General features: G+C 44.0%; 1 protein-coding gene across 9 annotated transcripts in view; it reads right to left on the reverse strand.

Annotated features, from left to right (window-relative positions):
• The window catches only part of GTF2IRD1 (GTF2I repeat domain containing 1), a 174,354-nt gene that overhangs the window by 36,871 nt on the left and 120,101 nt on the right, over positions 1 to 17,382 (reverse strand). For all 9 annotated transcript variants that reach the window (XM_075120865.1, XM_075120866.1, XM_075120867.1 and 6 more), the window contains 7 exons: positions 14,879 to 14,916; positions 13,383 to 13,463; positions 9,428 to 9,517; positions 7,980 to 8,033; positions 5,193 to 5,258; positions 2,359 to 2,542; positions 175 to 233 (listed from right to left, as the gene is read on the reverse strand). In XM_075120865.1, the coding sequence (XP_074976966.1) occupies positions 175 to 233; positions 2,359 to 2,542; positions 5,193 to 5,258; positions 7,980 to 8,033; positions 9,428 to 9,517; positions 13,383 to 13,463; positions 14,879 to 14,916 (572 nt within the window). The remainder of the gene's footprint in view (positions 1 to 174; positions 234 to 2,358; positions 2,543 to 5,192; positions 5,259 to 7,979; positions 8,034 to 9,427; positions 9,518 to 13,382; positions 13,464 to 14,878; positions 14,917 to 17,382) is intronic.

A 17,382-nucleotide genomic window follows, 5' to 3' on the forward strand; every position in this document is an offset into this window, starting at 1 on the left:
GCCCTAATTTTCGTCCGCAGCTCCCAGTGCACTGACTGTTCACAGCACTCTGAGAAATCAGGCCTAAAAGACTACAGAGGAAGGAGAAGGAATGCAGTGCTCTGGAAACGGTTTTGATTCCTTTCATGCTTCATTATGGGTTCCCGGGGTTATCTGAAAGTTTCAGAATCCTACCCATAGCTCCTGGGCTGTCAGAGGTAGTCTCCTTCACTCCCTCCGCAAGAAGCTCTGGTCTGGAAAACATTGAAAATCAGATGAAGAGTGAGTGAGGATCCATTCCTGTAATCCTTCAAGTTCCTACTGCTACAATCTGTCACTTAGGAGAACACTCCTGTGCCCACAAACCCAACATACACATCTGGCTAACGCAATTTTAAACCTCCTGCAGTACAATAGGGTAAGCTTGCAAAATCATTTTCATGCCAGAAGAGTCTTCAGAGAGCCAGTGTAACACCCTATGGGATAAAATTAAGTTCAGAGCTGCTGAGCATCTTATATTGCATGCAAGTACAATGCAGTTCCCCTCCATAGACCATACAGCGCAGAAAATTTTTTATGATAAAAATGAACCAGGATAGGACACTGCTACCTGTTACAAACCCCACATACAGGTGTTCAAAGTTATACTACAGAGAACTAGATTTAAAGGAGTGGGACAGGTAAGAAGAGAAACCACAAATCCCAAACCTGCTGTCAGTTTACAGATCAAGTACTGGTTGGATGCCAACCAAATTCTGCGCCCAACTTTTACTTTCCATGTCAGCTGTCATTGGGCTTGCCTCCACTATTCCCCTCATCTGCGAGGGAGAGGTTGTGCCCAAGAGCAGATTAACACATTGCTAGCAGCCAGAACATGAGCACTAACAGCACCTCCTCAGCAAGCCAGACAATCCAGAGTTTGGAATCGTTCCGAAAGAGACAGTAAAAGGTGTTTGAGGCATAAATACCAGACATCTCTAGAACTCTGACCCTAAAAGCCTGTCACTGGGCAGGACCAGAGAACGTGTTCCAACATCTCCTCTATGCCCCCTCTCATCCAGTCAAGCTTAGATGTCTTATCAATTTATTTCATCTGGTTGGGGAAATTAAACACAATCTCAAACTGGATTTCTACAAAGCTAAAGGCCTGCAATTATGCCATCTATGGCCGTGATTAAATCAGGTCATCTAAGATAAGAAAAACTAGGCTGGATTAGCATTTCAATGGGAGACCTCCAAGGAATTGGATGGGAGACCACCTAGGGGAGTTAGATGCCAGCCTGCCATTGAAATGAATGGGGGATTATAAAATCTAATTCCCCTCGGTGCTGCAGGAAGTTTTGCTGCTCATGCAGTAAAATGATTTCCTCCATTTAATTCCACATGGCTATAATGTCCTGGCATGGCGTTATGGACCATTCAATTGCTGGAGGTGTGGCCTGTCGCGAGAGATGTAAAACCAAGCCTCTGCCCATTTGTGGTCATGGACTATCCTGTGGTGCTTTCCTCAGCACTTATGGACAAATTATAACTGCAGTTTCTACTGGATACAGGATTCTTCTCTCCTTCTTGATCTATGCTGTTGTGTCGTCTTGCTGTTGGCTGCTTTAACAGTTACTCTATTTTAGTTGAGGCTAAAAACCGATGCATGTGTAAGTCACAGTCCCCCCACGCTCAAACACATCCTTGTTACTAGTGGAGATGGAACCTGGGATGTTCACCACTAAAAGCACCGTCTTCTACTGTTGGAGCCAAAGAAACAACTCCATCAGCTGGCAGCAACAGCAGGCCTTAATCCTCTATATACACTAGCCACTAGATGGAGACCTAACATACTCAGCCAGCAGGTTATACATATATACAAAGTTTTATATAATCAGTCTGCACACGGCTTTGTTCTTACTCTGGAGGAAAGGCCTTATATAAACACAAGACTGTCACATAGCCTCTTATCCTGCAAATTCAAATGCATCAATCCACACTTCCAGTAAAGTTCTGCAGTCAGCTCTTCCCTCCAGGCAATGACTTTGGACTCCAAGAGCAATGACTTAAGTAGTACTTGAAGGTCACAGGCTTTGTATCCTACTACAAATCCTTTGAGCCAAACAGTGCCATGCCACGCCTCCCCCCTGCAAAGCACATGAGGAGGAGAGCAACAATATCATCCCTTCCTTTGAGAAACTGTTCAAAGTAACCATTTGATTGCTTTCGTAGGGAACATTTATTGAAGAAGATCAAGCTCTGGACGTGTTCCAGGTAGTTTATGGGACACAAGGTCTCTTCTTTAGAAGTAAAAGCACAAACAGTAGCATAAGGTGCAGCCTCCCCAGCAGGTTTGCAGATACTGTACCAATCAGAGGTTAACCAGACTTGCCTTACCTCTTAATGACAAACTGGATGCTGTTGCTAGCTTGCAGTATCTTTTTCAGCTTCGCAATCCCAAAGCAGTTAGGACGCCGGAGTAAGATGCCTTCAGGCAAACCCACCACAAACAGGTCTTCTGGGTACATCAGGAACTTGGCGTAGGGGACTTTGACAGGCTCCGAAATTCCTATGGCTTTAGCTGAGTAAGGATCAAGTCTGATTAGTTCATTTGGCCTTCAAGTTGGGCTCAAGTAAAACTGACATCACACCCTATATTTTGGGGGGAGGTTCAAAACTGACATCACACCCTATATTTTGGGGGTAGGTTTTTTACACACACACACACACACACACACACACTTCTTTATGAACCTGACTCATACAGACTGTAGAACATCCTATGGAAAGAAGAGAAAAATCTACAAAAACTATCCTGGGTCGTCTTCTGAATTTGCTTGTTAAATGTAATGTGTAACCTGCCTCTCAACAATGCACTTGTCAAACGGGGTTTCCTGGAAATGTTGGCAGACATTCTCTTAAAGCAACAGGGACCCCCATGTCTGTATCCACATAGAGCTCCCTCTCTCTCTGCAATTGCCCGATTTCTGGAACAGAAGGGGGAATTGCACCCGGAATCACCATATTGTGACAGTTCTGTAGTGCAAATGTAGCCCGCTGGTGGAGTGTGTTACAGGCCTTCCTCTGGGCCATCTTGACCAACACACAGCTTTTGAACTTCGGACCTCCACAGCTAAATGCACAAACTGCTACAACTTGAGCTAAAGAGCTCAAGCTCCCCAGCTGGGGCTGTCACAGACTCCTATCCTCTGCAGATCAGCACAGAGCTAACCATATCACATGCACTCACCAACGGGTTACACAAGCCAAGCCATGGCTATACACAGCCAAGAACCAAGTTCTAGAGTGGTCTTAGGAAACTTTCTACTGTCACAGAGGTGATCTGGGAGAACTTAATGCTGGTGAAAGGCACTGGACTGACAGGCCTGGTGACTGGAATCTTCTGTGTATGTTAAACATGCCGCACCAACACGCCTTAACTTTGATGCGGAGAGACAACTTTGACAGGCAAGAGAGGAGCTCCAGAACACATTCAGGCCCCGGCCACTCCATTGAGGCTAGCACCAAGGGTGGTAGCCAGTGACAACGCATGCAATGGTTTTGTGATGAGGACTCTCATCCACTAGGAACTGGACTGAGGACACAAGCTCATTTCACACATGGCTCAAGTTTCAAAAGCGCTTGGCTCACAGCAGCTCTGGGGAGAAAGTGGGGATTGCTCCATTGCGTTCATTGGGAGCCCAGCTCTTTTGAAAATCCAGCCAATAGGCAGCTGAATAGCCATCACAGAGCAAACGCTTTTGGTCAAAAAGAAAAAAAAAAATAAAACCCTGGGCTGAAACATGACCTAGCAATTTGGAGTTGACAGGCTCCACTGATTGCCAAACCTGGGAGTAATCCAGTTCCAACCGGAAACCTATTGTTAAGGCTAAAGCTCTTTAATAAACTAGCGTCACCAGGAACAGAACTTCTCTGCAGATCATTTCAGTCTTGCAGAACAATGGCAAACCAATTTATTTTGACCATCCTAGAAAGCTCTTCCTGTTTTAAAGATTCCTTCTGATCGAAAGCTGCCCACACTTAACGTGGAACTGAAATGCTTTCTAAATACATACAAAAACCCCATAACCCCACTATCACCCACCAACCCAATTTAAGATCCTAATTCAATCCACAGAATGGAAGGGTTAGGCTTAACATGACAAATGAGTACATTTTTAAACACATTTGAAAACCCATTTCCTCTTTCTTTTAACAGTCAAGACCTCAGCTCAGTGGAGGGTGTTTCTCCAGCAAAACTTGCCCATATCAGCTAAAGCAGCTTAAGGGTTGCAGCTCCCCTGCTCTGCTTCTGGTGTTTGTGACATCAGCCCTTGTGGGAGAAACACAGAACCTTGAATTCTGGTTGTGACAGGCCCAGAAAACTTTTTTATTCTCAAAAGATTCTTGTAATTTTCCAAGTCCCTTGTATTCTGTTCAGTGGTTAACGTGTGTGTGTGTGTGTGTTTAGTTTTTAAGTACATTTCAGCTCAAACAAAAAGTGTGCCCCCACGTTCGTCCTGAACTCAATCAAGATCCGCTACCAACTCCTGCACGGTGATAAAAATACACAACAATGCTTAGCAGCTTTTTATAGCGCTTTTTACCCAGAGATCTTTACTTGCTTTGCTAAAATGGGCAGACCAGAGTCCTATTTTACTGAGGACACTGTGGAAGAGAATGGCATTTTCTCAGGAGAAGTGGGAAGCACTTTTGAAAATCTGGACCCAAATGAGTTTCTCAAGGATACATGGTGTAAGAATAGAACCCAGGTTTCCTGGCTCCCAGTCCAATGCTCTATCCACTGGACCACGTTGCTGCACTGCACTGGTGACCTTTTATACTCCCCCCAATACCTTGGCACACTCCAGAGCAATCTTATTGAAAAGGCTTCCTGAAATTTTCCAAACAGAAAAGGAAAATACTCCAGCCCTTTTCCACTGTGGTAGAAAGTTTGTGGGTCACTGAGGCAATTCATGGGCAGGTAGTAGCCAGCCTAGACGTTTTTTTTCAGGAAATCAAGAGGAAGAGTTGCAATAGCAAGGTCCAGTGAGAATCCCAATGCATTTGTAAGCCCAGCAGATAGCAAATGAACAAATTAGACTTCATGTTCAGTCAACAACCGGTTTGGAAACAGCAGGTAATAACTCTGAACAATTAACTAAGTTCTCAGCTCCCTGAGTCAGCGACCCACGCTCGGCATTAAGAACAATTGTTAAGGAACATCTTACCATAGCGCGTGTTGAACAGAGTTTCAACTTGCTTCCTCAAATGACTTATAACGTCACCTAGGCCATCTGGAAAACAAGAGAAACACACTGACAAATAAACCACTTCTAACTCCAGAGACTTACAACAAAGCTGTTGGGACAGCCCTATTCTACACTGACCTGGAGAGGCACTCTTAACCCTTTGCCTCCGCTCCTTTAAAGTCAGTGCCATTCCTTGCAGCAGCTACCGCCAAACTCCATCCGCACCAGGGATGGGGGAGTGACATCACGAAGAGTCACTGGCAAGGCCTCACAGCTGACAAAAGGTCAAGTGGCTCTTGTGACTAGTGAAGCTGATCTGAGCTCCCAGGCAAGATGGGTTTTCCCAGTCTCCTTTAGCCCTAGGGCAACATCGCAGACTCCTGACAAGGCACTATAGGTTGACGGGACAGGTGTTTTTCAGAGGTAGCAGCGCTGTGTCAGATCAGAGCATGGACTGCGTGATGTGAATGGAACCACAGAGGGGTAGGAAGGATTCCTCAATCCCATTGTTTTGCATCTGTCTCATTCTTGACGGTTATATAATTTATTTCTCCCATGCGGTTTTATTTATCTACTGATGATTATATATTGATATCCTTTTACCTTCCTGTTAAACCGTAGGACAGTGTCACAGCCAGTGGGAAGTGCCATGATTTTCATTCATATTGTCTCTCTATTTTCACAAGTATGTTGTTGTTTTAAAATGCCTTATTTACTTCTGTACATGCTACTAGTCGATCTCATCGTATTTATGGCAACAGGATTTCTTGCTGTTATTCACTCAGCCCAATACTGTTTGTTAAGCAGAGATCCTCTTGCGGACTAATGGCAGCAGAACAAAAGTACCATAAGCGCAGGCACAAACACTGGTAATTGTTTGTTTAAAAAGGTCTCATCCACACAGTAACAGGTTAAAAATAAAAACATTAAAATTAAAAATTCAGATAAAAGTCACCAACAATTTAACTATTTGAGAGAGGTCAAAAGATGCGCTCTGTCCTTTAATTTTTAGTCATATAGTCCACACAGTCAACCTATGGCACTCATTCCTATAGGATGAAAAGCATAACTGGATTAAAAAAAGAATTAGATAAGCTCATGGAGGATAGATCCAACAGTGGCTATTAGCCAAGATGGTCAGGGATGCAACCCCATGCTCCAGGGGCCCCTAAACCGCTAACTTCCGGAAGCAGTGACTGGACAACAAGGGATGGATCACTCAAAATTGTCCTATTCTGTTCATTCCATCTGAAGCATCTGTCACAGGCCACTGTCAAACGATACGCTACTGGGCTACATGGACCATTGCTCTGACCCAGCGTGGCTGTTCTTCTGCAGGAAAACATCAGTTTTGGAGAGTAGAAAGGAACAATGGGATCAAAATAAACCCACAGTGAACCTATATTTATTATTCTAATTTGTATTACAGGTCCCAACTTAGATCAGGGCACCCGTGTGCTAGGTGCTGTACATACACAGAGCAGACAGTCTCTGTCCCAGCATGTTTACAATCTAAACAGAGAAGACAAAGGGTGGGAGGCGAAGCAGAGGCAGGGAGGGGAAGTGGTTTGCCCAAGGTTACACAGTAAATCAGGGCAGATCCGGGATTAGAGCACAGGTCTCCTGACTCACACATCAGTGCTGTACCTACTAGACCATGCTGTCTCTCTGACAAATAATGTTCTTATATAGACTAGAATAAACTGTATGGATAATTATCTGAGATAGGTGTGTACTCAAGTCCTCAAGAATTAACATTTTTTCAGAAAAATAAAAAGGGGTGACCTTCGATACAAGGCCGATGTGACTTGAATCAAAGTTCACAACATTCTCACATTGTAACCTCTCCATTTTCAATCTCTCTCCCTTCACGCCAACACAGCACAGGACTCATTCTTCACTCTTGGACCACTTAGAGATAAACAGGCCTACGACACAACACTGAAACACTGAGAATTTGTGCTCCAAACCCTGAAGAGTTGTTTCCGTTTTTGTTGTTCAGTTAGTCTCTGGTCCAGTCAGGAAGGCATTTCCCGCCTTCACAACGAACCTCCACGCTACTCTGTGGCCAGATGAGCAGCTGATTGGGATGGCCAATATTTCTCACTTTGGGGAGCTGTACAGCCTCTGCTAATTCAGGGCTTGCTCCTGCATCATATAAGTCACCAGGAGCTTTGCTACTAACCTCAGTGAGCACACAATCAAGCTCTTAGTGACATGACTGGCGACAGACTACAATAGTAAATGATTGAATCAGACAGGGCATCACTGCAATTTATACTTAAAAAATAACCCCCAAACCTGCAACTGACACCACTGTTGTGGCAAGTAGATTTGCTGGGATCGATTCTCAGCTGGCACAAACTGGAGGGATTTCACTAATGTCAATGGAGTGACGTTGATATACAATCAATCAGGCCAGATCTGACGATCTGGTCATTGAAATACAGAGATGTGCTTCTGAACAAGGTAGTTGGGAAGCTAATTACCTTGCCAAGGATTTAGAAGGTCCATCCAATGCAGTCTGTCTACAGCCATCTGTTTTCTCTTGTTTTATACTCCAATTGGGAGCTCACTGGGGAAGGGACTGTCTTTTTGTTCTGTGTTTGTTCAGCCCTAGCAAAATAGGGTCCCGGTCCATGACTGGGCCCTTTGATAATACAAATCAATAATAAAATAAAAGAGAGCTGTTTTAATCAGGCTTTAAACAAACCTGAGATTATCAGAGGATAAGCTGGCCTGCTTTTATTACAAATTCACTCTTACCTTCCATCGGCTTTTCTTCGTGTCTTAAGTCCTGGCTGGGCTCTTTATCTGAAACTGGAAGGAAAGCAAAAGGTTTAGCAGTTTCTCTTGCATAAATCAGTCAATGTTCCCCAAGACAGCTCAAGGAGCAGGCATGAGAATTTGCTTGAGGCTAGAATGAGGGATGAAGATAGCTAGCTAGAGCATCTGGCTGTAAAAGGAATATATTCCTCCTATGCTGGGGAAAAACAGTCCCGTGTATAGCCAGCATTTCCCAGATAACAGAACAGCACTAAGCAGAGAAGTTTGGGGACTGCCCCCAAACCCCCGCTTCAGTCAACAGAGCACAAAGCTGAGTGACACAGGACACGCCTTCTGATCCATCTTTCTGACAGTCTGTAAGGGCACTGTCTGGTCCCTAGCAAGCAAGGGGTTTACCTCGGCTCAGATTCACATCCCCTTTCACAGGTCCCCAGAGCAAAGGCTATAAGGGGGGCTACTTAGGCTGTAGGAAGGTGGGGAGCTGCCTTTGGGGAAGGTCAGAAAAGGACTAGGTTGAATCCGGGCAAAAACCTTTTCTCGTTCGTCTCCCTCGATTACATTAAACGATTCTGCTTTCTTGTTACAAACATTAACTCTCAAGGAAAGGTCCTTGCTGACTGTGCTTTTTATTCGACTGCTTCCCCATCTTATTTTGCCTTTCACATGGTGCTCATTACGATGGTATCTTACATTCATTTCGCCCCTGTGGAATGTCCTTGAACAAAGTCACTTCCCCCTGTCCCTCCGATTCCCATCCACCTGTGGCCTATTTCGTTATTACGGTTATTTATTATTGGTATTATTGCAGCACCTAGGAGCCCCATAGTGCTAGGTGCTGTACAAACACTACAAAAAACATACTCCCTGCCCCAAAGAGTTTACATCTATTTTTAGATGAGTCCACGGGGCAGGAACTGTCCCTTACTATCTGCAGCAGCCAGGCACAATGGAATCCCAGTCTTGGCATTATTGTAATGCAAATAATAACAGACAATATTTAAATGTGCCATGGGGAAAAAACAAACAAATATTTGACACACTTCGCCTCTGGATTCTCAAACATGTTTTCTATTGGACACAGTTAAGGCAGCTTCAGGGCAACAAGGCTACATGTTTAGGCCAAGACTAAGTGACAGGAGCCTCTTAGGCTCCCATTTCCATATTTGTGCTCCCGAATGAGTGACCCAATTTCAGCAGTGCTGACCACCCAGCAGTTCTGGGTCAATAGGAGCTGCTGGGTGCTTGGCAATTTTGAAAGGTTAGAACACTTACAGGTGAGTAAAATTGTGGAATTAGGATCCTAACTTCAGGCTCCTATTATTGAAAATCTTGGCGGGAAATTTCTACTCCATTTCTTTCTGATGTTTGTAGAATTTCTGAGCTTTCTAATTCCATTATTTTTATTGGATTTATTTTTTTTTAATTACCTGTTACTGTTTCTAGCATGTAGTTGGAATCGTCTGAAGTCATGCGGCTGGTCACTGGGTCGTGCATTTCATCGGAACCGGGGGATCGGTCTGTGAACAAAGCACCAAAGACAGTTCTGACAGCCCAGCCACTGTCCCTGGAAGCAGACTTCAGAGCCTTATGGTCATCCACAAGAATTCATGAAAAACTAACCTACCCAATATGAGCCTCTGCATGTTGCTTTGATAAAGGATGCACTTACACAGTCACAAGGGCACGTAGGACCAGAAGCAGGACTACTCACACTGGTCCACATCCTCAAAAGTATTTAGGCATCTAATTCCCATTGAAATGGGAGTTAAGCACCTAAATATATCTTTGAGGATCTGGGCCACTGTGTCTGGAATGTTTTGATGGCAACTCTGCTACCTTTCTCCTATACACTAACACTTGAAAGAGGACATCAGAAACACATCTATAAAACCCACTCCACCTTCCCAAATTGGTGAAGATAGCATCATCTGCAAAAGTTTCCTTATAAGCCTCACAAAGGTTGAAGGCCAAAAAATGGCTTCATGACGACTTAATATCTAGACATCCAATTTTGGCTTAAAAACATTAATGCTGCTTGACTCCATCGCCCGCTCCTCAGGAAGACCATTCCACCCACTCGCTGCCTCACTCCATAAAAGAATGCCTCCTTAAATTTTTCTTAGATATATGCCCTCTTAATTTAAACCTGTCTCCTCTAATGCTGGCCTCTCCAATGCCCTCAAAGAGATCTCAAAATTTAATTTTAAAATAAACCTTTAGCTACTTTAAATACTTCAATCAGGTCACTACTTAATCACCTTCTCTAAGGATAAGTAATCCAAATTTCATCAAGGTCTCCTCATATGTGAACACCTCCATTTTATTAATCTTCCTTGCCCTAAGCTGTACTCCCTCTAATTTAACTATACTGGCCTTCCATTGCCTTATGTGGACTCTGAACTCCAAGTGTCATCTAATCAGGGCTCAAAAACTATGATAACTCAGCTTCCTTAAACTTGTATAAAATACACCTATTAACGCCAGCCATTAGCCTTCTTCTCTCCCGTTACATGGCGAGCCGAAAATGAAAATGTTTGATCTAGCAATATACCTGGATCCTTTTTCCTTCCTCTATATTAACTATGGGAAGGAAGTCCGCTCTCATCAAAATGGTGTAAAATCCAGAGGGACTCCCCTGACTTCAATGGAGTTGCATCAGACTAACATAAGTGGCTCTAATTCAGAATCATCTGAACTGCAGCTGGCGTGGGCACTATTTCTACCCAAGAGTGTCACCCCGCAGTGGGACACACTCAAAGTCACGCTCTTGCTCTAATTCCATCAAGGTTACTCTGTAGTTAATGCTTGTAAAACACATTGGAAATGCACCTTACTAATCACCCCTTAAGATGTTCCTACCATTTGGTGCACTACCGAGCTAAGGTAACAACCCTATAAATACCAGCCCAAGGAATGGTCTTCCTGAGGGAAACTCCTAATCTCCCCTCTTTACTCTCCAGAACCTACTGTTTTCAACGCTGCTGTCCCCATTATGGCCTGCGACCACTGGCTCCTCAACAACTCTAGGACCCAATGCAAGAAAGGACTTGGGCCCCGATACTCAGAGATACTTGAAAGGTGCCTATCTTCCACTGAAATTAATCAGCGTTGGGTGCCTAGGATCTGGACCTTGGGTAAGTGCTTAGGTCCTAGTGATTTCAGTGGGATTCAAGCACATGCTTAGCCACCCTTCCTGAACAGGGATGCTTTCCTGAACCGGTGCCCTGGTCAGGAATATAAACACTTGAGGTTTGAGATCTGCCAACCTTATACAACAGACAGGAAACAAATTAGGTGGTTTTTGTGGTCTTGCCTTCAGAAACTATTTACCTACTTTGCTGTAGAGGATCCCAACACGGACTGTTAGCCCAGCAGCTTTTCAGGGCGATCATCTCCCCAAAGGTCCATGGCTCATGAATGCACTCTGGGCCCAATCCTGCACGTATCCTTTCAGCCCCTTCTCCGCGGTCTACTCCAAAACCACATGCTTATTGCGCTGGATGCATGGTCTACCTGCATGGTCTACCTGTCCCTTCCCCTGATCCAACTGATCAATCTAATTCACTCCTTCACACATTCCGCAAACCAACAACACTCAATGGGCTGGGATAGCCAAACACCAGGGCGAAAGAAAAGACGGGGGACCACATTCTGCTCTCAGTTCCACAGCTATAAATCCATGGTAACCCCCCTAAAGACAAAGGTTTAATCTGGAATTCTATCAGCATACCAGATTGCCCCCTTGTGTCAGGACACAGCTTTTCAGGGTTTCTTCCAGTCTAGCACCACAATGGTCTGGCACTTCTGTGGCCCAGCCCTCTGGCCAGATCAGCTCTCCATCTAGTCCCCTTCTGGCATGAACAGAAAAGAAGCTACATCTGAACTCGAAACAGCCACTTGGGCATTAAAGACCATAACTATATCTTCACAGAGAGCCAAAGCAAATCCTACCAAGGTGAGAGGCCTGATCAGGCCAGGTTACTTGGGTTAGGGCAAGGAGAGTGAGCGTTCCCTGTCCTGGGCTTCCTCCAGAACTGGCCCCTTGTAAAAGCTGCCAGCCTTTTTTATCTGGCCTGATGGGCCCTCATTGACCTCGGCCTGCTGTCAGCCCTGCTAAGTTCCAGAGGACCAAGTCTCACTGGTTCTAACTGGGGAACCCACTCTAGGCAATCCCTGGAGAGCTGAAGTCATTGCTCTTCCCTCCAGCAGGACACCTTCTTAGGGTGGGTCATGCCACGACAGGGGGCAGCAAATGTGTGGTCCACCCTACCAATGTGAGTGAGAACAATTCTAGCCCCTGCTACTTTTAGGGGCGTGTGTGTGTGTGTGTGTGTGAGAGAAACAAGACTATCTAGCATATGTGCACCACTGATTGCTCACTGGCAGCTTGGTAGCCTTAGAACTGGTTGCTGGGAGCTACTATTTATCCACTTGTATAATGATAAGCCCTAGCCAGATGCAAGCTGCAGAGACGTCACCAGTGGTCCTACAGGGCATATCAGCTAATGAGAGACAGAAGTGACGATAGAACACCAGCTTTCAATAGGCTCAATTACACCCTTAGGAGCCAACGCACAGTGCTATAGAAACGCGGAGGCCACAATTTAAAGGGATCCGCCTAACACAGCATTTTCCCACACGGGTGCATCCACCCCATAGGTGTTCATCTCCAGAATAAATCAACAGATACAACTTAAAGTGAAGTCACTTTAAAATCCCTTCCAGACCCACTCCATATTCTTCCCCAACAGGCTGCAACCACTGTTTCCAATTTGCTCCTTCTAAAAGCAAGAATGTCTATGGCTTTCTTTGTACTGGGCTGGGAGTCAGAAAATCTGGATTCTACTCTCAGTCCTGCCATGGATTTGACATGTGACTTGGGACAAATAATTTAACTTTCTGTCTCTCAGTTCCCACCTCAGGGATACTCACTGGGGCTCGGGTGGAGAGCACAGGGATAAAGGAAGGCAATGGTCACCTACTACCTCAGTACTTCTTCCTTATCACTGAAAGAGCAGTGTTAGCATCTGCTCCAGAAGAGTCCGCTCCCAGCCTGCCTGGCCAGAGATGGGACAGGGACAGGGAGACGGTGAAAGGCAAAAAATGAACTGACACAGACCAAGCCCTTGAAAAAACAAAGCCATGTGTTATCCCAAAGGCCTTCCAAAGAAATCAACTAACTTCTGATGCACAACTGGAACTTTACTTTCGAAAGAGAAAGGGACTGGGGGGCAAAATTCATCCTAAGAGACAGTGAGATGAGGAGAAATCCCAATTTCCTGCAACCTGCCTTTCCAAAAGCAAAATCTTCACGCAGTGCAGTCGGAGGCCAACGTTCTTTGCCTAGATATTTCTGAGCAATTCCAAAGTTTTATATTTTACCTGGAACGGTTATTTGAATGATGTCCAGCTCATCTGGCTCTATTTTGATAGGTCTGATCCCACTCAGTTCTGCTGAGGTACCTAGCAGGAAAATAATTAATCGGATGCATGAAAGACAATTGGCCACTAATTATCCATGCCCGGGAAGGAAAAATCCTCACTGCCAGCATGTTCGATTCTATACAGTGACCGGTTCCTCATAACAACGCTCAGCACTTCACCTATAGGTCTCAAAGCACATTGCACATGTAGGTTACCATCACTAACTCCACTGTACAGACAGGAAAACTGAGGCAGAGAAAGGATAAGGCTTTGTCTATATGAGAAAACCGCACTGGTTTAATTTAAATCACTTTCTACACTGATTTAGTTAAATGATCACACCCCTATGCGGATGTAGTTTAAGAATGACTTATTTCACTTCATCTTAAACCGATTCCTAATCAATTTAAACCAAACTGAAGTAAGCCTGGTTTAAAACCACAATAAGAGAGTGCTCACAGCCTGTTGTACCAGTTTAAATATTCTGGTTTAAAATTCTACCAGAAACAAACTCGGGCAACTTCTTCCGGTAGAGAAGGCCTCAGTAAATACGGTTCCGATTCAGCAGCACATTTAAGCATGTGTTTAAGTCTCATTATTGTCAAAGTGTTCTGTCGAATCAAGGCCTGCCCAAGAGGCCATAGGACAAGTATCTCTGCATCCCTGTCTGTGAAATGGGAAAAATACTTACTCATTTATTTGCCTCCGAGGGATATTGTGACAATCAATTCATGTCAAAAAAGTTTCAGAGATGTGTCTAAAGGAAGTTCTCTAGAAAGGATCCTTGACTGTAATTCACTCTTGCCACTAGTATGACAGAGCGGCAGTCTGTAGGCCGTCAGGGCCCAGAATGAGTTTAGTCTATTTTCTCAGGCTTTCCCCCCCGCCATTATTCAGCTTACTCTCCTGGGTAGGTATTCTTGTTATTATCTTTTGTATTTGTTTTTAAATAATGATGCATTCCCACTCAGATGGGCTCATTTTAAAGAGGGAGCATGTAAACACAACACACACACACACACACAATATCCCTCATACAGATAGTCACAGAATGCTTTATTACCCATCAAAATATACAATATAGAAGGCATTGTCCTCCCCATGATATATCTCTTCCTATAAGCTATTCAACAGAAGCATACAGAGATTCCAAGCCCCACACAATGGAAAGCATAGTACACTACGGGGAGCGGTGATAAGCAGCAATGTTTGCTACACTTTTGTCGTTTGTATAGAAATGTTTCATTACAATAGCCATAACTGCAGCACATTGCTGGGAGAGTATGCACTCAGCAAATACATTTCACGTGGCATGTCATCATCTCAGCCAAAGAACTGGAGAGTTTATCTGCTTCCTGGGGAAATCTGTTATTTATTAGACAGTACCCTAGCCTTTTTTATGTCCCTCACCATTACGCTTTCTCAGTAGAAAGCAGCCATTATTTCTTGCTCACCTGGTTCACAGTCTTCAGAAACACTACTCTTCTCAGACCTGACAAGGAGAAGCAGACATGGGACACAGTAAAGGAACTATCAATGGATCGCTTAAAAAACACATGCTTATGTACAGTGCATTAAATAGACTAAAGGCACATTTTCAAGGGACTGAGGGGGGAAAAAAAAACTAGCTCTGACTTCAATACTTCCTCTGCGTAAGGAAAAAATAAAGATCCCACACTGACGATCCTAGCAGCAGAGCACTCCAGGGCTCCAGTTGAAAGAACTCATGACAGCTCTCAGGGTTTCTGGGGTCAGTAAACCATGGCAAATTCCTTTCTTTAAAGCTTATACAACTCGTCAGCAAATAGATCATGATAACACATTTTCATAAGGGAGTAAGAGAGATACCGCAGGATGGCACAGAAGGTTTCTCCGGCATGAGCTTTGGATGGGCAATGTCACTTTTAACTTACCAGTGTAAACCTTGCTTTACAGCAGTGTGGGGTTTCTGCAGTAGAGGTTTGCACTGCGGTAATTACATTGGTGTTGCTACTGCAAAGGAAAGGTTTGAAAACGTTCTTAAGACGGATGGGTCTCAAATCAAGCTCAGTTTCCCCCCTTTAACAGTGCTTTTTTATATATGAACTTCTGGAAGGATTCAGGTATCTCCTGCACATCTGAAACCCTGCAAACATTTCAAGCATTGCCACAAATGAGATAAATCTTCTAGCCAGTGACCTACTGGAGGCTAAATCATGGGTTGTCTTGGGGTTTTTAGCAACCAAGCCCACTGGGTTCTGAGTCCCCACTCAGCCACATCAGTGCAAACCAGGGGTAAATCCACAGACATCAATGGAGTAACCTCTGTGTAAAGAAAGAGGAAAATCTCACTGAGTTTTAACAACAAACCTCAGGTCTACACTGCAAACTCGCATCAGCGCAGCTGTCCCCGTTAGTGCTTCTGGTGAAGACGCTTTAAGCTGATGGAAGAGAGTGCTGTCTTCTGCCAAAAACTCATTGTTTGGCTGAATCTGCACCCACCAAAGCCAATGGGACTTGTTACCATTGATTTCCAGGGGAACAGAGTTCAGCCAGCCAGGAATGGTTTTAAAATCCCTTTCTAAGGATGTAAGGATTTATATGGAGATCAAGGCTATCCACAGCTACTAGAATACATGCCAAATATTAGAAAAAGCAAACAAGAGTTTTTGGAAGGGATGTAAACCCCCGTGCTTCAGAGCATTAGGCAACCTGTAACTAATGGCTCTTCAGAGGAAACCTTCCCTGGGGCAGATTATCCCATAATTGTCCAGTGCAGTGTTTTTTGCACCTTCCTCTAAAGCATCTGGGGTTACCAAATGTCAGAGACATGGTATTGGACTAGCTGGATGACTAGTCTATGTTCCTAACAGGGGAGCACAAGTCTCTGTACGTACTCTACACACGAATATGGACTTCTTCTTAAAAAAAAAAATAAAATAAATGTATATTTTATTTAGAAATATACATTACCAAAACATGGGGGGGGGGGGAGGAGAAGGAGGGTCTGTATGATCAAGGCAAGTTTTTCATCTCCACTGTAATTTAGGATTTCCTATACAACATGCTGAATTAACCCAAGTGGGCTATAATTCACATAGCCTGTGAATTCAACATACATGGCCGGATTATGTTCTCACTGAGACCAGTGTAAGTCAACAGTAGCCCAGTTGAACTCAATGGGCTAGTCAGTTAGATCCCTGTAAATCCAGAGTGACCCCCTGACTTCACTGAATTTGTGGTAGTGTTTCACTGGTATAACTGAGTGCTGAATCTGGTTCAATAAATCTGGGATTTATATTCGGGTAAAACCAAGGAAGTCAGATCAGAATAAGGTTCGGTACAAATAGCCGAATGATTACGCTGCAATGAAAACAAACTAAAAACTCGAAATCCTGCTCTGGTTGGTATCCCTCACAATCATTAAATTCCACTTAGAACCACTGCCCAACTCTGCTCCAGAAAAAAAAAACATTATTTTTCTCTAAGATTTTCTAAAGCTATTTTACCAGAATGTGCAATCCTGACTCACTACTAGAAACAGTCAGAGCACAGTAGGGATGAAGGTGAAGACAATTCAATATTAGAAGGTGTTCAATATGGACAGGAAGCCCCCAGATTCATTTGCACGTTGAGAATGCAAATTCCAGACCTTTTACTGACTTGGATACTGTTGCACAGTCTGATAAAAAAAAATCTACCACTGAGTATTCTAAGCAAAATTTCTTAGGGGCAGATTAGCTAATTAGCTTCACATCCCTATCATCTTGTCACTATTCTGCCTGCCTGTTTGTCTTCAGGTCGATTTAACTGTATTTTTATATTTGGGGGTTGGGGGGAGAGAATAAAGTGTACTAACTGAAGAGAAAAATCAAGCAAGAGGAAGTGATATGTTTACAGATATTGACATACAAAGGATGATTTTCAGGGGTGCTGAGCATTTAAAAAGCCCCTTTTGAAGTCAACAGGAGCAGTGGGT

Source organism: Caretta caretta, chromosome 17 (assembly GCF_965140235.1).
Source record: "Caretta caretta isolate rCarCar2 chromosome 17, rCarCar1.hap1, whole genome shotgun sequence".
NCBI classification, from domain to species: domain Eukaryota; kingdom Metazoa; phylum Chordata; order Testudines; family Cheloniidae; genus Caretta; species Caretta caretta.